We start from the raw sequence: 27,119 nt of genomic DNA on the forward strand, positions 1-27,119 counted from the left end.
CCTGCCCCCAAACAAGTCAGCATGGAAAAGATACTCATTATTCCATGGTACATATCACATAAAAGTTTGCTGTAGTTCATTAAAACTAACATGCTCAGCCCTGGTTGATGGTATCTAGATGTGAAAGTAAATGCTAACAAGCTCTGGAGGATCTCAGCATCTATAAACAGATTAAAATTTTCAACCTGATCTTTCACTTTTTTCTGCTGAACTGACTCCAACTTTAAAAGCACAGCTCTCCACAGGAGAGGCTGCTGCCACCTTTATCCAAATACTGTGATTTGGTTTAATCTATCATGAAAAGTCTTGCATAAATTATGGAGGTTTTGACAGAAATATGTCTCTGATGTTGCTAGAACAAGAATGCAATTGCATTATATTTGCTCTTGTTTCAAGCCCATGTGTGTGCTGTTGTATAATACAGGACAGAGTCATAGGAGGTCCAGTGTGCTCCCTCGGTCTCCTTGCAGGACAGGTGAATGGAAACAAGGCAACTGCTGCTGCTTGTGTCCAGACAGGGGTAAAGACACGGCTGAACTGGTATGCAGTCAGATGAAAACTGGGCCAGGAGAATGACTGGCAGAGTTTACTGACACTATAGAACTGAGGGGAATGTAGAGACTGAAGAAAAATTTCTGTTCCCTGCTGCATCCTAGGAGCAGCTGTGTAACATGTTGCTCACTCTGCACAGATTTCCCAGCGCCTGTGCAGTGTTTCGGAAAGATATGGCATGGAAGAAAGAGGGAATAGAAGAGTCTAGTTGTAACGTGATTCTGACAAAGGTTTAAAATGAACTAACTTGCTAATTATCTTGTAATTGCATTTTTTTTCTTCTTTGAAATCAAAAAGAATAGGATATATCCACAGCAAATAGATTGGCCTTATTCTAACATAAGAATTTTAGTGTAACCTACCTTTCTAAACAAATAGCAAATATTAATTATTTGCACTAAATTGTTTTTCTTTTCCCACATTAAATTCCTATGAAAACAACCAATGAGAGTCAAAGGTACTCTCATGAAAAGCTAACTTTTTTTTTCTCAGTAGGACTTGTATGGACACACCTTGTTAGTTTTTCAGGTGTTGATTTAGTTTTTATTTGTTGCTGTCACTTGACTAACAGTACTGCAATTTCAGCTGCACAAAGTCAGCTGTGGTGTCACTAATGTAGATCCTTTACGCAGCATTGTAATGTAACCATCAGCTTGAAAAGATTATGTGAGGAGGTACGTAATAGGCAGTGCTGATGGGTGGGACAGCTCCAGCAAGCTATGTTGTTTTGTCCAAATCTAAATAGCACATCTGATTCTGTTGACTTAGCTGAAATGTTTGATGGAAATAAGCTTATACAAACCAGTCTGACTCTTGTATTTTGACTAAGTAAGTATTTGATATGGTAAACATTTCATTTTAACTTTCATCCATTCAGGCTTTTATAGGATATTATGTTGGTATTTTGTGAATTCAATTATTTTTCAGACATTCTGTATCTCATTTCCATATCTTTCAGCTGAAATACTTCGGTATTTCCATTTTGCAGTAAATCTAGATTTTGTGCTCCTATTTGAAATTAAATATCAGGATTTTCCATAGTTTAGCTGTTCCAGCCAACTGCAATAGTATGTTTCAGGCTCTTACTCAGCAAGACATTTAAGTAAGCAACTAGCTTTAGGCATGAGTTGTCCATTTGTTAGTTGCTTTTTTTTTTTTGCCTTCATTTATTTTTTTGCTCACGCTCCATGTTATGAATGGACTTAAAATGTCTTGTTGCCTTAGCACATTTTAATGACTGGCCATATTGCAATCACTATCTTTATAAGATCATCCAAATTCAATCTGTGATAACAGTATCTGGAAGAAAAAGAAACAAACAAAAAGCCAAAAATTGTTCTGGACTTTTCAGTTTCTGGCAACTAAGGTTGCCAGAGCTGTAACATTGAAACTTCTTCAAGATGCTAGAAATTATAAAATCTAAATCCTTGTAAAACTATGTATATTCAGTCATTTGTGGAGTGGAAAGTTAAACACACACACACAAAAAAAATGCACCCAAAAACAAAAAACGAGCCAGAGAACAGCTTCTTAATGAAATGTTAATTTTATTTCTTCATATTCAAAAGAAAATACATACAAGGGCAATGCAGTTAAAGTATATTCTAATTATACCATTAACCCTGGACCAGAAGGATTATTTTAATAAGCTAGACTGTCACTTCTGTTTCTCAGTTTGTATAATCCAGTCTCTTTTGATCAGGGACTGTTAATTATGTTGAACTGGTGGTGATTCTGACTTACAGATCATAACCCAGTAAGAATTAAGCAGGCAACATCAAACCCATTTTTACATTTATTTAATGAAATTACTGGTGAATATTTGTCAGATTTCAGGACTGCATTCCTTCCAGGCCTTGAGGAATTGACACGGTAAGAAGTTAAAAGGTATGTAGATTCCAGTTCCTCCTTGTACATAACAGGAAGAAGGGGAGGGTGAAAGAAAGAATCTAACACATGCAAACATGTTGTCAGTAAAATACACAAACAAAATTAAGCCTTACGTTTGTTTGCAGATCATTTTCATCTGGGATACTTTAGTAAATCAAATCACAGCAGGGAGACAGTTCCAGTGACTGATGAACTTCATTATGCCTCTGAGGAGTTACCATAGCAAAAAAACTCCGCTAGCAATTTACAAAGATCTGATGTACAATACAGCAGTGCCAGTTGCAGCGTTGGGTTTGGGGTTTTTTTCATTATGCAGTGGTTCATAATATTTTGGTTTAGAGCAAACACAAGCAGAATGAAAAACTTCTTTTTATAACACAGCTGGACAGTGGAGTGTTACTCAGGAGTCTATTAATCTAACTATGCATGATGGATATCCAAATATTGCCAAACACCTATCGGTGTATTTTTGTATTTTCTTAATGTCACACTACAAGTAAAGCTTATTTATAAGGGCTGAACTGGTGAAATGTAACTCTACCAATATACAGGTCATGAATGATTACACAGTTTTACAACCAGGGCAGGTATCCACCTCATATTTTGCTGTAGCTTCATTGTCTTCTGATATTCAGCAGCTTGCTGTCTAAAGTAACCACAAGTCAGGAAGATTTGTGGGTCAGGAAAGGATGTGTGTGTGAATTTTTCATAATGCATTTTCATAATGATATTGTGAAGGTTTCCTTTAATGGAAGATCAAAGGGACTTTCATCTCACAGAGTTAGGACTCTGCTTAAAAAGAGAAAACTTCACTCAAGTAGAGGAGAAAATAGAAGGTTTTCATTGTAATATCAAGTGTCTAAAGATTTTATATTTAGCCATCAAGAAAAATTGACAAGCAAGTGACAAGTCATATATATACAGTCTAATTGCATCCTCCCTGAAGCTCAAAGTGAAAATCAGATTTAACATCTCTATTGCATGATGGAAAAAAAAAATAGAAATCACCCTGTCAAAAAGATGCAGAGTCAACCCATGCCCCTAAATGCTACGAGATACCCAGGATATTAGCACCACAAAATTACATTTGTTGCAAGTTAACATCTCTTAGGCTGCTGCTCTCTGCTGATTTCGTTCCCCTCTCACTAATTTTCATGTTTCTTCTTGCTGTGTTTATTTCTATTACTCTAACCCCTTCCTCAATTTTTTTTTTCTCCTTTCACCTTGCTGTTGCATGTTATTAGAGTATAAAGGAGACACGTTTTCCACTGCACTGCATCAATTTTGATGCCTCTGCTAAATTTTGCTCAATAATTATCTGATACTTTAATATGCAAAGTACTTATACTGTATGAAAGAACTGCCCTTTGAAAGATAGGTAAATTTTAGCACACACATTCAATTAATACAATAGAGCCAGTAGGCAGTACTCAGCAATGAACAGCATAATCGCTATCGACTCTAAATCACCTATAATTAGGATCTGGTGCTGGTGCAAAATGCAAATGGTTGTAGTTAACACCACACCGGAGCAGGGAAGCACTCCCTTCACTCTCCAGTGCCACTGCATATAAAGAGGCAGATTCATGTGAAGACTGCAATGGGCCTGGGTGTCACCCCAACCAATTCTTCATCTTCCTGCTAGCATGCCCATGAAGACACGCTATAGAAGGTGTTCATTCTGTTCCTGGGCTTCACCGAAGTCAACAAAACAGTATGTTACTCTTTGGCTTACTATGCTCTGCTACTCCAGAACTCCATATAATTGTTGCATGTTGTGATATAAATTAAAGCAAACCTTCATTAAAATTAGAAGGCTTAGTCTTGAACAAGAATTAACACACAGGGCATTGCATGTAAACTGATGACAGGGAGGGTTTCTGCCAGAAACGTTTTAGATTATAATTTCTTCATCTGGGAAATAAAGATGATGATATTTACCCCTCTTACAAGATGAGCTGAGAGCTTAAAACTTATTCATGCCTCATAAGCTTTGTGAGATATTTTGATGAAAGTTCTTTCCAGAAGTGAAATGTATTGATGGATTGGATTTGTATTAAACCTGCATTGTTCTATTTTGGTTTTAAGACTACAACTGCATTTCCAAGATTCCCAACACAGAGAAAATTGAATGCTGAAAATTGACCTGGGCTTAATATTGTTGCATTTTTTCATTTCCTCCTCTTACTACCTTGTCAGTAGCAATGAACTTTAATTAAAGCACACAACTATTTAAAAGTTCCTTTGTACTCTATCCCATATGACTTAAGTACTCCAGTATGTTTTCAAACGTACTGAAACAATGTACCTGTTATTATACAAAAAATTAAGGCTTAGGTTTAGCTACTCCAACCTTAATGTTGCATCCACTTTCTCTAAGACTAGTTTATTACTTCATGGCAAGTGTAATTTGTGAAGTCCAAGACACTGATTCTTATCTCGCTAACCTTACACTGATACAAGTTAAGATGGAGTCTGCGTGCACATGAGCTGCTTTTAAACCATTTCCACTTGCAGTGTAGAGAAGGTAAATGTGACCTCTGTTAAATAGGTCTAGATGCATGGGAGAAAAAAGGGCTGCTGAATCACCCCCCTGTTATATAGCCAAAAGGATGCACCACACTGCACTAGAAAATATTAAAGGTGGAAGGAGAACACTTACATCTTCTTAGTGCTCTTCTTGCACTAAATTCTTCCATAGCAGAAATAGGCCTAAACATTAATTACTGGAGTGGATAGGATGTAATTCAAGATGCAAGGGCCATGCAAACACTGTTACACACACCTAGATATGCTCAAATATGAGAGATCATTTACCATCTACAGTACTCCATATTTAAACATTCCTAACAATTTCATTGGTACAAGTGATTTTTTGTATATTGACATGAAAAAAGCAAAATTAAAACTGTAAAAAAAATTACTCACAAGCTGAAATAGTCTATGCTTACTTGACAGGGTTCTTGGCAGCATCTGGATCCTGAGCAGTTACTGTTCCTATTATAGTGTTTATTGGAACGTCTTCCTTCACTTCCATTATGTATGCCGGCCTGCTGAACACAGGTGGTTCATCTACATCCTCCACCTGAATTCTGACTGTAGCCGAGTCCTTGAATGGCCCCAGATAGAGGAATCGAGGGTCCACATGAATATTGGTAGCTTCCACTTTCAGTATATACAAGTTTTTACTTTCAAAATCCAATGCCTGGGAAGAGGAGGGGGAAAAAAAAAAAAGAAAAAAAATTTGGGAAGTCTGTGGGTACTTCTGTGGCTTGCAGCCAGATGACCCAGATGAATAGACTGAAGTCATGGAGAAGCCTTTGCTAGATAACATAAGCCTGAACTGGAATTACAGTGCCAGCATAAAGGAGAAAGACAGGGCTCCATGGTATGCGATAAAAAGAAACCAACACATTTTTTCAGGGAATTCTATGCCTGGCATTCCTAAACACCAGTTAATCTCTCATTCTCAAATGGACTTAACTTTTCATGCCTTAGATTCTGTCATTTTTGGCATTTTGATGTTTTCTGATATATTCCTTGCCCCTAAGCACCACATACTAAAGGGGGGGGGGGGGAAGATTTTCTAGGAGCTGCTTGTTTAAATATTGGCATTCCATCACTGAAACAAAGCACTGTGACATCTGTGTGACATCTAGTGTCTGAACATCCAGAACCACCCATCAAGCCAAATGTGATTTTGTGATAGGCTATGACTGTATCACACTCTATTAAAAGTATGAAGCAGCAGCACTTAGCAATCCTCTGTTAAATGTGGGGACAGAGTAGCTGTCCTGTTTTTCCATTAGGATGTGGAAGATTCACAGCTTCTGTCAACAATGGACAGAAATGCAAATGGAGTTAGACTGATATAATAATCAGCCCCTGGAAGGCATCTCCTAAAAAACAAGTAATGACAGGTGTCGTACTGATAGCAACAAGCAAGTGCATGGTCAGAAAATCTATACAATGTCTATCTAGAGATGACTGAACTTGAACTGATGGAGGATGATATCTGTAACCTTATCAAGCTTTCCTGATAGCCCACTGTAAACAATATTTCTCAAACCTTTTCTGACAGCCAATGTGCAACCTCGTAGATGATGTCCAGTATAATCTGGTAAGGCGTCAGATGCTTTCTAAAACAAAAGCATGCTGATGGATTTGTTAATTACATTTTTAAAAAATGTGAGTCAAAATTAATCAGTCTGTGTACTTTATCACATTATAACTATACAATTTAAGACCTGATAATGCAAAATAGGCAATGTAATACTGGTTAGTTCTGTGGTCTTAACACAGCACCTTCTAGTAAGTGAGTAAATCGTGCAAACATCACAGAAAAAAAAAAAATCACAGTTGGATAGTCTTGCCTCCTTGAATTATTCTGTGGATATGTTCTGACTGTAGAATTTTTTTCTCAGTCCCATTCCACTCCCTAGATTATTTACTTGCTCAGGTCCTTCAAAGTATGTGCATTGGTCTAGTAAAGGAGGATATAAAAGGAAGGACATCATTTGCTTTTGTAAGAGAAAATTTACTTAGATAATGTATAGATTCCTAACTGATAAAATTCAAGTTAATAAACAAGCATGTTGCACTAAAAATGGAAAACAAATATGTGCTAGATAAAGTTTTGACTGGTATTTCAGAGACTGGGATTAAGTGTGCTAAGATGTGTACCTTTTTGACACTTATAATTCCTTCCTGTGTGTCCTTGTCTGTGGTAATTCCAAACATGTCATATCCATCCCCTTCAGTGATGCTGTATTCAATCTCTGCATTTTCATCCACGTCAGCATCATTAGCTTTTATCCTGCCAACTGGTGAGTTAGGTGGTGTAGACTCAGGAACTCTGAATTGGTATGTACCTACAGCAGAGGGAGAAGAAAGTTCTGTCCGTCAGTTTCGTGGTACTTTGGACACCATCTCTCAGCCCAGTCTCCATGCTGGGCATGCACAGATTAGTTCATGAGTTCACTGTCATTTCCAGGCTTTCCTGGGGCAACAAGCCTTCAGCTTCTTTCATGCAGATAAAAGTAACTTTTTTTTCCCTATTTTTTAATATGAAGGGTAGGCATTTTGTTTTCTTACAAGCATGTATCTTTATCAACATATGTTCCATTCTAGATATTATCAAGGTCTCTGTAGGCCATATAAAAACTGTATCCAAAAAATGTCTTGAGGCCAAAAGACAAATATTAAGAACTGCCAGAGGCTAGTGCAACTTAGTAACACTAAAACCAAATCCAGTTCAAATGCCTATTAATAATGTGCTACATTGAATTCTCCTCTGAAAATACTCTACTTGGGGAATGTTGGCATTATGAAGCTGTATCTTTGGCTTTTATATTGAAGACATTTATGTCCAGAGATGTATAATTAACTCACTGGGGGCAGAGTGCTATATTTTCTATAAAGTTGCTCTAATTTAAATGGAAACATTTTGCCCACAGCTAAGAGCAGACTTTGAACTTAAATGACAAGTTGCTTCCAATAACTTTCCCAGTGACTTAACCGCCAAAGCTTGCTGATTTATCTGATAGTATCTGCAATTATTTTCTCTAACAGCTGCTCTTGACTTTGACACACACTGACACTGTGATATACACGCATCACATACAGAGCATTGGTTAGACAAAGCAAAAAAGAAGAAAAAGAGAGAAAGAAAGGAGGAAGGAAACAGAGAAAGAGGAAAGAAGGAAACAGATGGAAAGGGAAAGCTGATGAAAGCTGCATCACTTTGAATCACTTATGACCATGAACGGTCATTAGTAGAAATTAGTTTCCAGTAGATCTTGCTCAACTGATTCCTTTAAATGTCACACAGATATATACCAAATTATCTGAGATAGGGGATGGAAAATAGGTAGAAATATCTGGTACATTTATGTACGTGCCTTTGTTTCTGTATGCAAAGAATATAGGAAAACCCATTGAGGCAAGTGCTTCCTGGATGAAAATATTAATTTTAATAGAATTGATCTTGGGATCATTTTACATACTTAAATAAGTGTGATTCGAAGCTTACATATGTTAGATTAGAACAGATATCTTCAAACAAACACAAAGTCTAATAGACAATGCTGAACAAGAAATATAGATTATATGAGTCAAAGTTATTTAATAGGTAGGAAAAATAAAAGTTGTTTCTGCACATTAATTCGCCTCTCAGTCTACTGCAACTGGAGTAAAAAGATGAGATTTTTTTTTTTTCTCCATTTATTGCAATTAGCCCTAGTATGATGCTATTGCTTACTTGTGTGTTCTCTTTTTCTCTCTTAATGGAAGTTTTATACTCAGTAAGATCAGAAAAGCAGAAACAATTTTTGTCCATTTTAATGTAAAGACATAGAATGCAAATATTCCATACTCTGGGGGAAGCGAGGTGGATTGTCGTTTACATCAGTTAGTGTAATGTTCACAGTGGTGGTTCCTGATAATCCACCCATCTGGCCTCCCATATCCTTAGCCTGGATGACCACTTGGTATTGCTCCCTGTTTTCACGGTCCATGTTTAGCAAAGCAGTTTTAATAATACCTGAAAACATAAAAATAAAAGAGGGGAAGTTCACAAATAAGGTCCTGACTTTGATGGAAATTCTTATTAAAAAATACCCACAGTCTAAAGAACAAAACAATTTCTGTGTAATAAGTAAAATCTGCCCTGTACAAATATTTACTGCTATGAGACGGCTCATTAAATTACAGACTTTTTATATCATATTTCAGGCTGCTGCCTACGTGACAGATACAATATTAGTGGCATCCCCAGAAACATGTTCTACTTATTTGTGGGCAGTGTTATTGCACATAACTATTTATCCCCTTTCAGTTCCATGCTAAAAGTCTCTCACTGAACTGGATAAAGGTTCTTTGTTCATTACAATGTGCTCCATCTTTACTCTTCTGTTCTGTCAATATTTTTATTTTGACAGAAGTGATAAGTTAAAAAAAAACCCTAACTTCAGCAAGACATCGTTGAAGAAGCAGTACAACAACATTAAATGGGAGAAGAGGAATTAATTAAGAAAAATATGACTGAGTATGTATATTTCTATTTATACATTGATTGAAATTATTTTGCCAGTCACTTTCTTCTTCAGAGATACAAACATCAATTATGAGGCCAACCTTTATTGAAATTCTTACTGAATATTTACCATGAAGAAAAATGTTTGCATTCCTACTGGCTCTCTTAAGGCTAAGAACTGATTCCTTTGTAGGCAAAAAGGATGAAATTCAACTACTGAAATTCATGGCAAAAATCATAGCATATTTGACAGAGACTTATTTCACTCTAGGAGTTTTGCAATTGATTTCCATGGCAGCAAGATCAAGCCTGTGGTTAACCTTGCTTCCTCTCTGTGTTCCATACAACTTTCTTGCTAGAAGATTATTATGGGTGAACTCCCAGCTACATTATCCTTATTATAACTCTAGATGGAAGAGCACATAGCATACTGTCCAAATCAGAATGCGTGCATCAGTGCAAAAATCCTTGACTGTATTATAATACTATATGCTTGAAGGAAAGTTCCCTTTGATCTTGAGTCTCCCTCTTTTCAGAATTATGTACATTTTTTTCACCTCAGGTTTTTCTTTGGGGCATCTAATCTCTCCCTCCTTTTCCCTGCCTGAGTCTCTAAGATTTATTTCAGAAACAATATTAAATTAATGACCCAGATTAATTATCTGGGACAATCCATTCCTTTCTTGTAAGGGTGCTTGTAAGGGTGCTGAGGAGAAATGATTTCTCTAGCTTCCAGCAACTTATCACAGTGGATTTCCCCATTTAAGGAGTTTCTTGAGATCTTTAGTTTCTTGTTGGAGAATTTTGTTACAAATCTTGGGAATTTCTATGTAGTCAGGTAGTCAATGGTGCAGCAGTCAGACAGAATTCATGTTTTACATGCACAGGTTCCAAAGCTGTCTGTTAATCAGCCCATAAAAAATTCCAGTCACTATGTATAATTTAAACACCTTCCAAAAACAGAACTCAAGTTTGGGATTCTATTTGTGATCTAGTGTAGCACAACAGCCAATTTTACCTCTTCTATCATTATTCTTAATTAAGATTTCTTTCATAAAATTAGCATTAAAATGATGTGCTGCAGATGCACAGAAATTATAATTACTTTAAATAAGTTTTGAAGAAGCAGAAGTAGAAAAAGCCAACTTGAACAAGCCCTCAATCTTAATTTAGCCATCATGAAGATCTATGACTATTAAGCACTTTTTTCCACAGCCACCTGTTTCTCGTTTTTATCTAAAAGCCAACCTATTTAGTTTAATTTAAGCATCCGCGGTAGTCTCTGTACCTACTGCTCGTTAAAAATTATAGCAAGCTGGTTCACATCCAGTACTAATTGTATTTATTAGACTTTACTGGTAAAATTAAAATAAAGTAGGTGTCATGTTTACAGATGTATCGCTCTATTAAGTTTGTCAGATTTTGCACTAAGATGTAATCTCTCTGAAGTTTTAGTCCAATATGTTTTAGCTTGGCTTAGCATGTCATTTTGAATTACAGACATTGTCACAGAATGACAGATAAGGTCCCCTGACCTGTCTCAGATTCGACTGAGAAATATGGTTGTCCCTGGAGAATGCTGTAGACAACTTTAGCACTGTTTCCATATGTAGGATCATCGGCATCAGTTGCAGTGACTTGCACAACAAAGGTACCTGCAATGATAAATAAATAAATAAATAGATAAATAAAAGCAACAAAAATAAACTTACTTTTTCTTTTCTTTTTTTTTTTTTTTTCCCCCAAGACAGTTTACGATGTAGAAATACACATAGTTCAGGTCCAGGTCAAACCTGTGGCAAAAAGTTAGAGATATTTTTATTTTTTAGAAATTTGTCTGTTCATAAAGGCGATAGATTCAAAACCAAGATGATAGTTGGCCTTTTCTCAGTTCATTAAAATACACAGTTATTGATTGGCTATGTAGTTCCTTCATTATATTTCTTATAAATAAACCAGAAGTGCACCTTTCCCCAGGTATTGAAGGCATTCAGAATTTCAGTCTAGGTCAAGAATATACTTTTGTAAACTTACTCGTGCTTGTAAGGTATTTGACATGGAAATGTAAACCTGTTTTTTCATGTGTCTTGTAGAGAAAGAAATGGTGTTGAAACCTAAGCAAAGTGTTAACAAACATTAAAAAATGATCTTAGGTTTTGGCATTTAAAATGAATTTGTGAATAAAATATTCACATATTAAAATATGAATAATACGATCTCTCTCCACCAGATGAGATTTTATCCATGTGACAAGTCCCATGAACGAGAGGAGAGAGTATGCCCCAAAGTCTTTATTTTCATGTTGCCTGAGCTTTATTTTAATCTCATTTTTGGTCATGATTAATTAATACTTCTCTCCCTGGATATTATTTCAGATTAGAAATGTGCTTCTTCCAGCTTAATCATCCGTCGCTCTCTGACAAAGAAATCAAAATGACCTCCATAAGAATCAGAAACAAAGAATCAAACCCCATCAACTTCTCTGGAAAAGACCCAATATTACAATTATATTTCAAGAAAGCTATTCATTTTTTATTTATTCCTGTAGTTTGATACATTTTAAATCAATAAAAAGATTTCAGTGGACTTCAGTGGACTTTGAAGATCTTTTATTTTGCATTAAAAGAGTAAAATAGGTCATAAGCTAGTGGCATATATTAGAATCAGTGGTGACCTGACTCAGGCAACAGTTTTTGCTCCTGAAGTGTGTACAACCACTTCTGCATGCGCCTTTTTCCATTTTTTTTTACCTTCCTGAAATAAAGAATTGTTGCTGGACTGATCCAGGGGTGATATGGACACAGGTGACTGTGGAATAGCATATTTTTACACTGCTACTGAATCATGTTAACAAAGCATACTGAAGTCACACAGAACTTAGATCACTTTCACTGTAGCTAAACTTGATTGCATGAACTTGCATTTTTCGTAGTACATCAGGGGGAGTGGGTTTCACTCAGCTGACATTTCTGATTCCAGCAAATTTTTGTCACTACAGCAGATGTCTGTATTCAGTGCCTGAAAATCTGGCCCTTCATTAAGTCCTCAGAAAGCACCCAGACCACACACTGAAATAAATTATTAGCTAGCACTTACCAACATCTGACATTTCGGGAATGCTGGCGTTGTAAACATCCTTTGTAAACATTGGTTCATTGTCATTGATATCATGGATCTTAATGATGAACTCAGATTCTGGTTCCACTGGTCTTCCAGTCCTTCTGTTTACAGCCTGGGCACGGAGTATGTATACAGGCTTTTCTTCCCTGTCTAGTCTCTTTGTGGCCTGGATGTCACCAGTATTTTCATTGATAATGAAGAGGTCTCCTGCTCCGTCTCCAGAAAGGATGTACTTAAGTGATCCATCTCCTTTATCCTGGTCTGAGTGCAGCTGGTGGTGAAACGGGAGTTAAAAAAAAAAAAAAAAAAAGGAAAGTAAACACTTGGGACACGATTTTAAATACTTTTACTGATATCATGATGCACATTTTACTAATGTTAATACCCAGACAAAAGTCTGTACCCTGGTTTTGGGAAATGAGATGATACCACAGTAATAGTGAATTGATAGAGTTGTGTCTTGATGTCAGAATTGAAATGGGCCACAGTGTTATAAGAAATTGACTGAGGAAAACCCATGAACTGAAGCGGCAGATCACTTTCCCAAGCTAAGCATACATCAATCAGATCTAAATGCTAGCTATGTAGATGGAATCCTAGGCATATGTAGGACAAAGAGGTCCTACAGTGAGAAAAGAGTGGATTTGGAAATTGCTGTAAGAAAAGAATTAAAAAGTGGCCACATTAGCCACTTTTTGAGTTTAAATTCAGGGTGCTCAGCTCTTACACCCCATGGAGATTATGTAATACAGTTCACAACATAACAACATATTAAATACATACACATATAGCAGATAAATACATGCATTCACAGATGCGGCAAAGAACAGAGGCAGACAAGCATACTAGTTCACTACAGCACTGGCAGTTGCCTTATCCAAAGGGAGAAGGACCAAGCTGAAGCATGCTGGGGGCAGTGGAAAGAAGGCAGTGATGGTAATTAGCATACAAAACATGAGTTGCCCAAACTGTCATCTTTTTTCCGCAGGAGATTTCTATGTCTCTTGAAATGCTGCCTAGCACACACACAAGGTATGAATCATTAAATCATACTCTCCTGGCTGTTCCTTTGATAAAGACTTATTTATCCCATGGCCTTAAAATCAAAGCTAATAAATTACAGTTTCTTTTGTTGTTACTTTAGAGAAAGTAAAAATTTTAAAAATGAAGCATTTAAATGGCTTCTAAAGTCAGGGTATAGGTAATGAAATTTATGGGGGAAAAAAGAATCTGTTAGGTAGCAGTGCCTAGAAATTGTTGATTTCATAGAAAAGACATGTTAATGAGCGAGGAAAACTGGACTTTCTTATCCAGGTCTTTGCTTCTATTTGCTTGTGTACAAGTTAGAAAAAAAATACCTAGTTGACTGCATGGCAAAGTGCTTAACATTGTTGGATGTTATACTTTGTAAAAGTGAAAGATTTGTAGGCTGAAAGAATATAGAAAATCTTCACACAGACTTTACCAGTGGCTGACTATGCCTCTACCATGCTGGAAGGGTAGCCTCCAGCATGACCAATATGATCAATGTTTTGGGCTTCCTCCAGCTTCCTGACAAGATCGGTGTTACGCTGGCAGTCTACTGACACCCACTTAGTGGCACAATGTACATATGTCTATGGTCTCTGAAGGAAGCATGCTCCATGCAACAAGTCGGCCTTGAAGAGCAAAACTCTGTCACCACACATACCAAAAGTGTTCAATAATACAAAATATCAGAACTGTAGCATGGTTAATCATTAGCAGACATGCTGAGGCACTCTTCTTCATTTCTCCCTCAGGGAGATAATAGGCATTCCATGTAATATTGCACAGAGCCCTTTATCTTGATAATAAAGTGACATTAAGGAGCTTGTATACAGCATTTTTCATAAGCTGACTTCAAAACCCGTCACAAAAGCAGTCAACACCATTTGCTCTTTTTCTTGGATAGCAAAGCATAGAAACTTGAAGTTTCCCATAAGACTAGTGATGGAATTTGAAATAGAAATCATGCCTCCTGTGTCCAATTCAGTTGGTCAAACACTCTGCCATAGTGCTTAGATGAATTATACGATTTACTAGATACAACCTAACTCTGACAAGTATCTATTAGACCTGTTTGTTAAGAAGTCAGAAGAGTAGACTACTGTGGGAAGTAATTTCAATAGGTTATTTAAGCATAATTTTCCTCAAAGGCAACCTGCAACAAAGAAAGTGTGAAAATAATTTCGTCTTTGAAACTATGTATTTTTTATTATTGTTTCATATAAAAAAGACTACTTTTGTTTGCCTTGAAAGACTCTTTAACTTTGTATGTATCATACTGGGACAAAAACAGCCCTCAGTAAAAGAATACCATTAATTCATATGAATTATGGTATAGTGTTGTTGTGAGACGTGCTGCAGGCTGAACTCCCAAACTCATTTTTATCATCATTTTAATCAAAACTGGTTTCAATGAGCAAAGTAGCAAAAAAGGTCAAGCTAGAAGAGGTGTTGGAACCACTGGGAATTGTCTTCCATAATGCCCTTTACCTAACCCAGGTCACCAAGAGAGGTAAAAATGGAAACTTGTGTGATTTTTTAAAAAACGGAAACTTGCATGATTTTTTCAAGTCATTTTTTAATGAAATTTCTACTCCCCTTCCACAATTAATCCATTTGTATAAGATTGACTGTGACTTTAGACATGACGAAGTGTATCTCAGTGTAATGACTCATCAATAATGAGAATGAGGTGATCTTCATCAAATTTCTCTCTCTAGCCCTTAGTAAAAGCACTAACATTTGAAAATAAATGTTCCCTATGACAAAATCCTTTCCAACTTCAATACCTTTAGTTTTACAGCTTTCCTAAGACATAAAAGAACAAATCAAATTCCTGGTAGGCCAGGCTGTATATTGATTATTTACTGTGAAAGGAGGGTCACGTCCTACATACCAGTGTATATTACGCAGAGATAAGGCTGGCTGAGTGCCAGCTCTTCAGACCAACTGGGAGCTTATAGGGTGTCACCATGTGAGGCCTCAAGAACATGGGGTCTGAAAATGTATGGTTACAATCTCTTTGATTTCAGTAAACTAGGGTAGTTCTCTAACTGCGCATCATAGGGTATCTGTGAGATAGACCTACATTACAACTTCAACTACTACTTAACAACTATGCCAAAATATTTTGGATTTTGTTCCCTTATTTTCAGGAAAAAATTGCTTTTCATGTTAGAAAAAACAAGCAGATTTCTGGGCAAGTTTCTCATAGATGATATATCTGTAACATCCACATGTGAGGAAAACATCCCCCAAAATTATATATTATTTTAGATTATGTTATCTGTCCTTGACTGATTGGTAGAAGCATTTTACCCAGGCAAATATAACAATCTGTTCTATTTTTTCTTAAGTGTCAGTTTAACTTAGAAGCAATATTTTGCCTGTGTGACCTATAGGAAGGGAGAAATTTCTATTGTAGCTCTGTTCAAAAAAAAAAAAAAGAATAAAATTAAAGGAGAAACAAATGGTGCAAGTTGAGGGCCAAAGAAGGGCTTAGATGTGAAATGCACTTAAAAATAGAAGTGATGGTTTTGTATAAAAAACTTAACACCACTGTTAGGTTATGAGAACAAAACAAGTGGCAATAACAACTCCCCACATTCCTTTTAAGTGGTTTTGCACTACTCAGACTTCTTTGAAAAGAAAGTTTGCTGTGATAAGGTATGCATATAAATTATGCTGCAGATGCTTTTAGCAGGACCAATCCCTGCCAATGCAAGATTATAGCTTCACTCCATGTGCTAACCTGTGTTGCAAAAGGCTGTCCATTATCCTCTGCATAAAGCTGGTCAGATAAATGGGCCGTGGCAGATAGTCATGGGATAGAATAAAATAACTGGGACATGGTGTTCATGTCATATGGACTGTATCCTATTATTATTCCTCAAGACAAATTTAGTTCATTCAAAGGTTTTTAGGACTTGATGCAAAGGTAAGGTGTTTTATTTCCTTATGAACTTATTGTTACTCAATGTCATTCATTTTAACTGGTGGCTGAACTGAGCAATATCCCAAAGGTAAGCAAAACTGTGAAGAATTAAGTCTATGCAATGAAAAGTAAATGCATCAGCAATTGTAGTATATTAATATTATAGTAAATTGATTCATTCAGAATCTAATCTGGACAATTCTGTGAAATAACTCATCAATCACCAGCTAAGTCTGAGGATGAAAGACAAATTAAAGATTTTACTGTGCCCTAGGCATACTTTTACTCTTTTTACTTTAATAACACTGTTAAGTGAACCATCTGATTTGCATTTAATGACCTACAGTTGGATAAAACCAGTCCAGTCTCTGTCTTTCTTTGCCTCTCCCAAACTTCCTGGCCCAAAATATTCAAATATGTCTGCCTGGAACAAGGAAGGCTTCTTCACGCCTCCAGGAAAAGGCATTTAAAGTGCATTCAGGACTGAAGCATTAGTTGGCTGTATCGGGCATTCTGCTTGTTGTCAGTACATAATTACTTTAAAGAGAGAGTTGGTTTTCAAGGGGTTTTTATGGTTTATGTTGGGCTTTTTTTGTGTGGTTTTTTTTGCTTGTTTTTTTTTGTTTTGTTTGGGTTTTTTTTTTTTTTTTATTTGGTTTTGTTTTACAAATTAGCCACAATCTGGAGTAACCTCATTCTTCACAGTGTCTCTCACAGAGCCCTACTGAAGTCTCAAGGGCAATGGCAATGGGGCATCGTCAGCATTACAAAAAGGAAAAGGGAAGTGAAAGCAGTGCTCAAAGTATTTGTATCATAAGACTTTATTTTTTAAGATTTTTTTTTTTTATTATTTCCAGGGTGGATATATTTATAACATTTGTGTTCATCACCAACAGATAGTACTGCTTCTTTTTAAAACAAAATTCCAGGAAAATTTTTGTTCCATTTAGTGACTCTGTGCTATAAACAAAATGGCATTGGTTTTGCACATTAGGTAATAAGTGTTTATGTAAATTTTGCTGAAGTTTAAGCAAAAACGTCTTCCTAGTGCACAAAAAATAACCTCAAAACACTATATATGTGCTCCATATAGCTACATATGCACACACTAGATCATGTATCATCAGGGCAAATACCTACACAAATCATTTATTTCAAGCCATAAAAGATAATTTTTTTATAGAAAATACCATTTTTTATAAAAATATATTCGATAAAGTCCACAGGGATATCTCACAACACCAGAAATGACAGATTTCTTATGGACATGTGTACCATGTTTTTATGGCATCAGTTATGCTAAGCTCCATACTTAGAGAAGAAAAAGGTGCAACAGGCTCCTATTTGAAGAAAGTGTTGCTCTGGTGATAAAAAAAAGAATCTTGTTGCCCAGATTAGATGTGATGTTCCTGTACCAGCATTATTTTTCTGTTTTAAGAACTTCCTCCCACATAAATACATTCATCCTCATCCAGCATTTAAAGATAATAATTCATATGCTTTTATTTTTCTTTGCTGGGCTACCAGCCTATATGCAGTCTTTGCTTGCAAAATAGGAACTTCTGAGTCCTCAGCTGGAGTCCTGTTCACAAGCCCACTCTCCTGTTTTCAAGTCAAGTGGATTCCAAAAAGAGCCAGTGAAGAAGAGGCCAGCTATGAAGGGCTGATGATGCTAGTCATTTTTCTGTAATTGCTGCATTTCAACCGGCCTTCCTTTTGTATGAATGGACACAGGCCTTTGTTAATATATAACAATGTTAATATTCTCCTATCTCTATTAGAACTGAGTACAAACATTTGCCATTTTCATTGTCATATCAAACTAGCTTCTTTCTGTGTAAACCACTCAGGTTTTTTTACTTCTCCTGCTATTTCTAATTTATGACCATTCATCAGGTACTAGAAATTTTTTTTAAATAACTGTTATTTCATGAATATTGCATTTTTCTTCCTGTGTTTATTCCTTCAGTCATAAGATCACCCTTTTTTCCCAGTAGGATATTCTGGTCAGCTACAAAAGGTAAAATTCAGTACTGATGTCAAGAATGCAAACACTGAATCTGTAAAAAATTAAAGAAATAGAGTATTGAAGAATTACTGAGGTTATAGCAGATTGATACATTTTGGGTATCGGTTTCTTTGGAGCTACTAGAAAATATAATATGTCCTATTTTTATTGTGCTTTTTTGGTCTATAAATGTTTGCATAGCAGAACCAGAAATACTTTAAATCCTGGTACTTCAGGTGTGGAAGCTTATTAATATAATAATGCATTACAGATTGTGATTTATAAAAAGTCCATATCTGCAAGATACTTTGTTTAAGAAAACTATCATCCCTGACTGTATGGAATCAGGTAGATTAGAGGAAAAACTCAGTAAAAATTGGAATAACAATTAATAAAAAAACCCTTGTAAAGGATATAGGAATCTGATACATGATCTATTAAAACATAAATCAAATGTCTTATTAAGATAGCTATCTCAATGTATAACAAGCAAAGGGTAAAACAGTAATACTCCATAAAAGCCACCTTTAACCTAAGAACTGTTTTTTAGCTCTAACCCTAAGGTTTTTAAACAAAAAAGCAAGTAGTGAGATTTAAGGAGAAAAAGAATACTAAAATTGCACCCACTGCAAATGGGGAAAACCCCAGGATGTCAGATAGAACTGTTCAGCAACAGCAGTATCATCTGCAAAAGAGAATGTCTTGTTATCAAGAACTACATGAGGAATTAAAAGAAAAAAAATTAAGAAAAAAACAGTAGGGTAATATTTTGTCTCTTTCTGGAGAGCATCAAAATGTCAGAAAACTTTCTCATTCATTCTCAAAAGTAGCAGTGCCAATCTATTCCCTGTAAATGAATGACAAGAATAGAAGCTAAGAAGAATTTTGTGCTGCTGAGCAAATTTAGAAAATGAACGGACCAAAAAGCAATAAGCATATTTTAAGATTCAGAAGTAACCATGTACTCAAAAGGTAAACTGAGAATAAATGGTAACGGTATCTGATTTAAAACCAAACAAACAGAGCATGTGAAATGCACAATAATGAGAATCTAGTGTGCTGGAGTGAGGGGGGGAAAGAGGATTAAGAAATAGAGTATAAAGGGCAATGGAAAAAGAATTTGCCTTTAGACAAGAGGCAAAATGCTCTCTCTCACTTTGGAGCCTGCAGGCTGACACCCTCCAGGCAGACTGGAAGGCTGCTTTTATTCTCTTTTTTGTGAGGTCCATTATGTGAGGCAACATGGCTTGAGATAGCAACAACAGTCTAGTTGATGTTGTGATCCTTGGTTTATGGAATAGGCTGTCCAAACAGTAGTTGGGAACCTGTTGTTCTATTTTAAATGTATGAAGCTAAGAATAAACACCCATACTTCGGTGACTCACACCTTTATTACACACCCTTCAAAATCACAAATGGGTTTTCTAACCTGAAGTGCAAACATGCAGCCACAGCTAATCAGGTCTGCAAAAAAATCAATTGGAAAGTGTCAATCCTTTCAACATAGCCTACGGCCTATCAACTCTTTTCCCTCTTGAGTTCCTCAACTGCTGCTGCTCTTCACTGTGATTAAACAGGGACGATGAACAAGAGCTTTGGTCCTGCACTGCAGTACATCTACTAGAAAGGTCCCTTATTCTATTGGCCCTTCTCTCTAGGAGCAGCTTGTTATCAGATCTTAATGAATATATAGCAAATCTGCAGCTTAGGTGAAGGTGCCTCCATGTTCTCCCAAACTAAGTGCTGCGCAGCTCTTCTGTGCTAACGTAGTTTTATTTGTTCCTCTTCCTATTATCTCTAAGCACAACTACTGTAGGAATTTACAGTTTGCCTTTGCAAAGACAAACAGGCCTTTAATTTAAAAGTCACAAGAGACCATGCTGTCAAGTCTGCTCTCTATACATACGGGCCCTTGAATTTCATATTCTTTCCTCAAACTTCTTGTTTTTCTTTGAATTCCTGTATAACAGTAAGAAAGACAGTCTTCCTTTTAGACTCTAAGGAAATAAAAACAATTCTGCCTCTAAGTAATAACTTACCTCTCTCTCCCAAAAAAAAAAAAGGAAAAAAAATCCTTGGTTGTAAATGGAATTTTCACAGTTTTACTTGCAGCAGTTTGGTTTCATTATGTCTTTGTCTGAAAGATCAAAGAGCCCTATCCAGCTAAACAGTAGTGATGGTAACAAAAGAGCATTGTGCTGACTTCTGCAATTACCCTCACAAAAGCCTGGACATCTGGTCATTCTCTTAGGAAAGGCCAAGACAGTTTAAAAAACTGTTTTATGCTTTTTGGTCCATCTATTTTAGCATCTGGCACCTGCCATACTGACCATCATCAACACTTTTTGCCAGTGATTTTAAACTGTGGTAGCAACAGTACCTGGTAACAATGAGGACTGCTTTTAGTTGAGGCATCAGCACTCACTAAAAAGCATAAAGGACATAGCCACCCCAAGACTTGTCATACCTGAGCTCAGGTACTGCAAAAACTTACATGAATAGCTGAGCAGAAGATTAGGAGAGATTAAAAATTATTGTCTTACCTAGTGTATACCTTTCAGTGATCAGGAATGAAAATTCAGGCCTTTGAATTTCTTGAAAGCCATAAAGAGCTATACAAGTAATTTTGTTTTAGGAGACAGACTTTCTCATCACTGCAGATTTACCACTGTAACTGAATAGGCAGTCATTAGATTCAAGTATGAGTCTTAAAGGCTAAATGGGAAAATCTGAGGAGTCATTACTGATGATTTTCTTGGTCTGAAAAAAAAGACTAATGAGAAGTGAAGTGTGTCTTTGACAAAACAATATATATGCAAGGGAAAGATAGGCTTGTAGCCACAGATGCAGGACTGGCAGGTTTTAATATTGTCTCTGTCACAGTCTTCCTGTCTGATCTTAGGCAGATCACTATGTGATGCTTCTACATTCTCCCTGCAGTAAAATGTGAGTTGTTAACAACATCCAATTCTGTACAAAATGATTATAACATGATTTGAGAGCCTTGGGCGTAATTTGTTCTGTTAGTTTGTGGAAAGACTGAGGATTGTTTAACTGGAGTAAAGATTAGCAATACTGTAGCATTGTCACAGCCTGCTGGATTTAGAGGTGGAGAGGGAGACTGGGCGTGGGGAGGGGGAGATACTCCTAAACCAGCTGAAATGCTAGAAAATCTAATTACTCTCAGGTTTTTATTACTATCCACAAGCTGAAGGTTACTGTCACCACAGGTTAGGTAAGGGATAAGGTAGATGGGGAGTTTCTTCCCTCTAGGGCTGACTGTATTAGCTCAAATAACATTCTGAGGTATCTTAACACTTTCTGGTAAAATGAAAAGGAATGTATATGCTTTTGTTCTTAGCGAGTAATCAGTGGAGTTGAGGAAAATTAAGTGCTTAATTTATAATTATTTTCAACTGGACAATGATGAATCCCTAAAGGGACTTATGCTTCTCAGGGAACTCTCTATGCTAAAGCCCCATTTTTCAGTGAGAATTGTGGAAGCAATTCAAGAGCACTAACTTTCATTATAGCTTTTTTCCAAAGTCAGAGAGAAAGTTCCAGTATCTTGATATCCTTGTATACCTGTAAGGCAGGTATGTACACAGGAAAAGCTACCTACGGCATAGTTAAAGTACCTCTACTTTTTAAGCTCACTAATTCATATATAAACTATGTCTCATTTTCTTTTTTTACAAGAAAAGATACTAATTGAGCCAAGAGGCCCACATGTATGTCTCATCTTTTATAAATTATACAGGGAAAAACAAACACATCATATGAGACTTTTTGCGTACCCAGCAATTTTATGGCAAAATACTTTTGTGGGTTTCATATAAATATTTTTTATTTATTTTGAAGTTCTTCAGCTGACTATAATGGGACTTCTGTTCTCAATTGCATTACTCAGCCATAAAGGGAACTCACCCATCAGTAGATGACAGCAGGTATTCTACTGAGATTAGGAGAAAACATTTTTTTTAGGAAAGAGTACAATCAACAAAAATGCACTTCTATAATTAATAATTTATTTTAGTATATATCCCTTAATCTCCAAATTGCATGATGCACCTGGTTAGTGGTATCAGTCTGTATTATTATCAGCCCAGCTTTGATTACTCTTGATTTCTTAGGGAATTTACCCAGGGACAGTTGCTTACTTTTTCATCACTGAAAAAATGTTTTCTTTGGACTCATGAACTTTCAAAAATGCCTCAAAATTATATGATAGGGAAATACAACACCTAAAATAAGGTATATGAACAAATAAATTTTTAATTCTGTGAAAACCTCTATTTTCCTGTGGGGGTAGAGAAGAGTGTATCTTAAAGATGAACTAGGAAAAAATAAAACAAAACAACAACAAAAACTCCTTGGCCTAATATCCAGAAACGTTTTTAGTGGGATATAGTTGAATAAAACATCAGGCTTCTTCAGCAAGTAACAGCTTCTGACTGCTCCCTGATGGATGCGCTTGAAAGCAAATGCTCATTCTTTGCTCACTGACAAAGGTGACCCTTTGGTATTCTGAGCACTTGACAATCAAATCCTGAAATATGTGTATGAATTTTATATGCTATATAAGAGTGTGTGTGGCAGGCAGGAAAGTAGAGGGATGGAGAAGGGAGGATACAGACAAACAAACGATCACCCATATTCAGTTTTAACAGAATCTGTAAGTTAAGTTAAGAATATTTAACAGAATTAGTAAGACTTAACAAGAAGGAAATTAATCTATATCCACAGGTTTGGTTGAGTCTTTAATTTGTTTGGAAGCCTGGATCATATAGTTCTACAGTTCAGAAGCTGGGGAAAGGAAAATATCTCCATGTTGTCATGTCCAAAATTTTGTTTTTAAACAAAATTTGTGTTGTGTAAACATACAATTAAGTATTTGTATGAGGCAGCAGCTACAATCTAAAAAAACTGCACATTTAAAACTCAACAGGACCCTCTTGAGGAATGCTGCATACCTATGAATATATTGATGGGAAAACTTAGCCAAGGCTACCGCCTTCTTTCAAATGATTATTCCTCAAAGTGCCTGAGTCAAGATGCGAAGGGATAGCTCACATGACTTGAATGCTGCAACAGAAGGATGTAGGCCCTTTAGAAAGTCCATTCCAGAAACACAAGGAGGTAGATTAGCAAAAGATCAGCTCAGGTAGACAGAATTTAGCTTTGAAACAGATGACAAATTAGTCAAGATCTTGTGGATGAGGACAGACCAACATAAGACATCGAAGTAGGCATCTGCTGTAGATTGCCTGCTCAAAGAGATGAAGTACATGAAGCCTTCTTGAGACAGATGGAGGAAACCTTCAGATTGCAGGCTATAGTATTTGTGGGAGACTTCAATCATTCTGATTTTAGCTGGAAGGGCAATATGTCTGTGTGCAAGCAACCCAGGTTTCTGCAGAAAGTCATGACAATTTCTTGACCCAGCTGATTGATGAGTTGACCAGAGGATGCGCTATGTTGGACCCATTACTCACAAATAAAGAAGAACTGCTCAGGGACATGAAAGTGCAATTTGCCCACAGGCCATAAAGATCCTTAAGCCTAGCAGAAAATTCTGGTGAAGCATTATCCACAGCAGACAAAATCCAATTAATTAGGAGCCTTTTAAGTAAACTGGAGGAAGCCAGTTCTGTAGGACAACACTGGGTGCATCTAAGGATGGTGATGAAATGTTTTCCTTCTACAATGCCTGAAAAGTGATAGTCATTGGATAAGGTTCATAAATTCTGAAAATAAGGAAAGCCAAACCTACTCTAAAGATTACTGAGAAGAAGGATCTGGGAACTAGACACTGGCCAGCTATACCGCAGTTCCAGGGAAAGTTATAAAGCAAATCTACTTGGAAGGTCAATCCAGGAAAGGAAGGAAAAAAAACTAACATTGGACAACCAACATGGATTTAGTAGTGGAAATTCATGCTTAACTAATCTGATTGCCTGCTGGCACTGGTGGAAAAGTAGAGAGCAGTGGATACTGCATTACTTTTGGAAGACCTTTAACATAGTCTCCCATAGTAACCTGACAGACAAATCAGAGAGATACTGATTGGAAAAATGTCCAGTAAGGTGGGTGGAAAATTGGCTGAATAGCTAAGCTCAGAGGATTGTGATCTGTGGTATGAAGTCTCACTGGTGGCTGATTACTAATGATGTTCCTCAGGGTTGATACTGGGGGTTAATGCTGCTTAGTGTCTTTATTAATGACTCAACTGATAGAATACATCCTCAGAAGTTTGGCAAATCATAACAAATAGAGGTTGCTTGGGTGAAGTTCTCTCAATATTGAGCAGGTAGACCTTAACAGCCTGGAGAAACGAACCAATGGAAACCTCATGAAGTTCAGCATGTAAAGTCATGCATCTATGCTGAAATAATCCCTTGCAACAGTACAGGCTGGATAGAAAATAGTTTTGCAGTGAAGTATCTGAGCATACCAGTAGACAAGAAATTGAACCTCAATCAGCAGTGCATCCTTGCTTGGAAGAAGGCCAACTTTTTTGTTTTAGCAAAACTGTAGCCTGTTGGTTGAGGGAACTGATCATCCTCCATTCAGAGTTTGAGAGAATACAACTGGAGTACTGCATCTAGTTTTGCCCCTCCTCTGTACCAGAAAGCCATTATCATATGGCAGTGAGTTTACAGAAGGGTCACTGAGAGGGTGAGGGGAGGCTGGAACACAGTGTAAAAGGAGAGGAGAGGGAAAGGGTTTTGTTTAGAATTAAAAAAGGCTTCTTGTTCTTTACACTTACCTAATGGGAGGGTGTATTGAAAAGGCAGAGCTAGAGGAGGTAATGGTAGGATGAGAGTCAATAGACACAAGCTGCAATGAGGGAAATTCTGATTAAATATTAGGAGGAAAAAAGAAAAGAAAGGACAGATGGTTAAGCACTGAGAAGTGACCAGAGAAGTTGTGAAATCCACATCCTTGGACATACAAAAAGCTTGATCAGACACTGACCTGAACAGCCTGCTCTAATTGGACCTACTTTAGGATGGGGTTAGATCAAGTAGCCTCTAGTGGTTTCTTACAGCCTTAATTACTCTGTGATTCTATCTGGCAGCAATGATATTCAATCCTAGGTTTCAGGTAATTCAAGATCCAACATTGCCTGATTAGAAATGTGGGTTCATTTTGACTGCAGAGCCTGTAACTCTTTTAGTGAGAATACTTGCGTCTGTGCTCTCCCAACTATATCATACATTGTACTCATGAAAGAAAAGAATCCTCTCTGAAGCAGACAAAACTGGTGGGATCCCATCAGTCTAAACAACCTAAACAGATTTTTTTGCTAAAATATTTTCTGTAGGTAAAATAATAAATATTTGCATGAGATGGGTTTATTAAGTGAGTGCAATATATCCTGCCAGGCTTTGCTACTTGCACAAGGCTCAAGCTTATAACAGCTTAAGATTACCTTGAATATACATGCAAGAGTTTTCCTCTACAGGGCATTAACTCTTTGCCCACAGCCCCCTTGGCAGTTGTTACTCCTTATGTGTACAGGACATTTTGTGAGGAATTTTAGCAACTGTGAGCAGCATTAATTCTGCTTTAAGCAACTGGCCTGAAAAGTGTAAAACCACAGAAAGAACATGGAGTGGAAAAAAAACTATGAATGCTCTGACACCTCAGTTTGCATGCCCTTTAAATCAGTGCCTGATCAACTTGATTGCAAGAGCTGCTGTGTAGGAGAAAGCATGTCACAGAGTCAGACGTGCACTTGTGCTGTTTGGTTGTGTCTTTAAGAGAGAATTTAACCTTCCATTAATAATAACATGATGCTAAACACACAAGTTATATATTAATGGCTTAACTTGATATTGCTTTCCAACATGAAGATACAGTATGGGCAAAGCTGACAAACATGCTAAAGATGATCATTATATAAGCCTGTATGGGAAAATAAAACCATCTTTGTTCCAATAGACATCTAATGGTGAAATACTGCTCAATGTTTCTCAAAGAGACAAAGTAAGAAATAGTGCCAGATAGACAACGTTCCTATACAGAGAGGCCATTCCAGCTGAGCTGTTTTGGAACCCCACTCTGTAGGAACTGGCATATGCAAGAAGGGACTAGAACGACTGCAGTGCTCATTGAATGATATGCCTCCAAACTAAACAACTCTGAAAACAGTGGGAACGATATCTCTTCCATAAACATTTGTTGATGTTTCTTTTCCTTTCTCCTTTAATGTATGTTTTTAACTCCTAGCTCACTCAGTGTTTTTATTTCTTAACAACCTTTGTTGTTTGGGGCTTCGGTTGTTTTTGTTAGTTTTGTTTCATTTATTTATTTATTTATTGGGGGGGTTTGCCTTTTTTTCTTTAATGTGAAGTTACAAGAGAGAAAAAGGATTAGTATTTTTCCTTTCTCCTTTCCTTTCAGAGAGTGATTCTTCCCTTTCCTTCATCTGCCACCTCAGACTTTCATGATAACTACAAGCTTCACTGAATCCTGAAGTACTTTGAAAGTGCATGCTGAGGTTTGTTTCACCCCATTAATGGTGAAAGCAAGCCACAGTCTGCATTAGC

General features: G+C 36.7%; 1 protein-coding gene and 1 long non-coding RNA gene across 3 annotated transcripts in view; one reads left to right on the forward strand and one right to left on the reverse strand.

The window, feature by feature from the left end:
• CDH6 (cadherin 6) overlaps nucleotides 1-27,119 on the reverse strand; it is a 102,332-nt gene that overhangs the window by 15,225 nt on the left and 59,988 nt on the right. The window contains exons 3-8 of one of the 2 annotated variants that reach the window (XM_061346684.1): nucleotides 12,572-12,866; nucleotides 11,011-11,130; nucleotides 8,816-8,983; nucleotides 7,126-7,313; nucleotides 5,371-5,647; nucleotides 2,080-3,088 (exon numbers count right to left, since the gene is read on the reverse strand). In XM_061346684.1, the coding sequence (XP_061202668.1) occupies nucleotides 5,390-5,647; nucleotides 7,126-7,313; nucleotides 8,816-8,983; nucleotides 11,011-11,130; nucleotides 12,572-12,866 (1,029 nt within the window). In that variant the 3' untranslated portion in view covers nucleotides 2,080-3,088; nucleotides 5,371-5,389. Of the gene's footprint in view, nucleotides 1-2,079; nucleotides 3,089-5,370; nucleotides 5,648-7,125; nucleotides 7,314-8,815; nucleotides 8,984-11,010; nucleotides 11,131-12,571; nucleotides 12,867-27,119 lie in introns of those variants that run through there. The other variant, XM_061346683.1, reaches the window with a different exon arrangement.
• On the forward strand, nucleotides 11,040-11,995 carry LOC133208649 (uncharacterized). The gene is made up of 2 exons (XR_009724469.1): nucleotides 11,040-11,126; nucleotides 11,851-11,995. It is a non-coding gene; the product is annotated as an uncharacterized LOC133208649 (long non-coding RNA).

The sequence above is a fragment of the Neopsephotus bourkii genome, unplaced genomic scaffold (assembly GCF_033783945.1).
Source record: "Neopsephotus bourkii isolate Nb327-2 ecotype Australia unplaced genomic scaffold, CSIRO-AGI_Nbou_v1 NB_272, whole genome shotgun sequence".
Classification (NCBI taxonomy): domain Eukaryota; kingdom Metazoa; phylum Chordata; class Aves; order Psittaciformes; family Psittacidae; genus Neopsephotus; species Neopsephotus bourkii.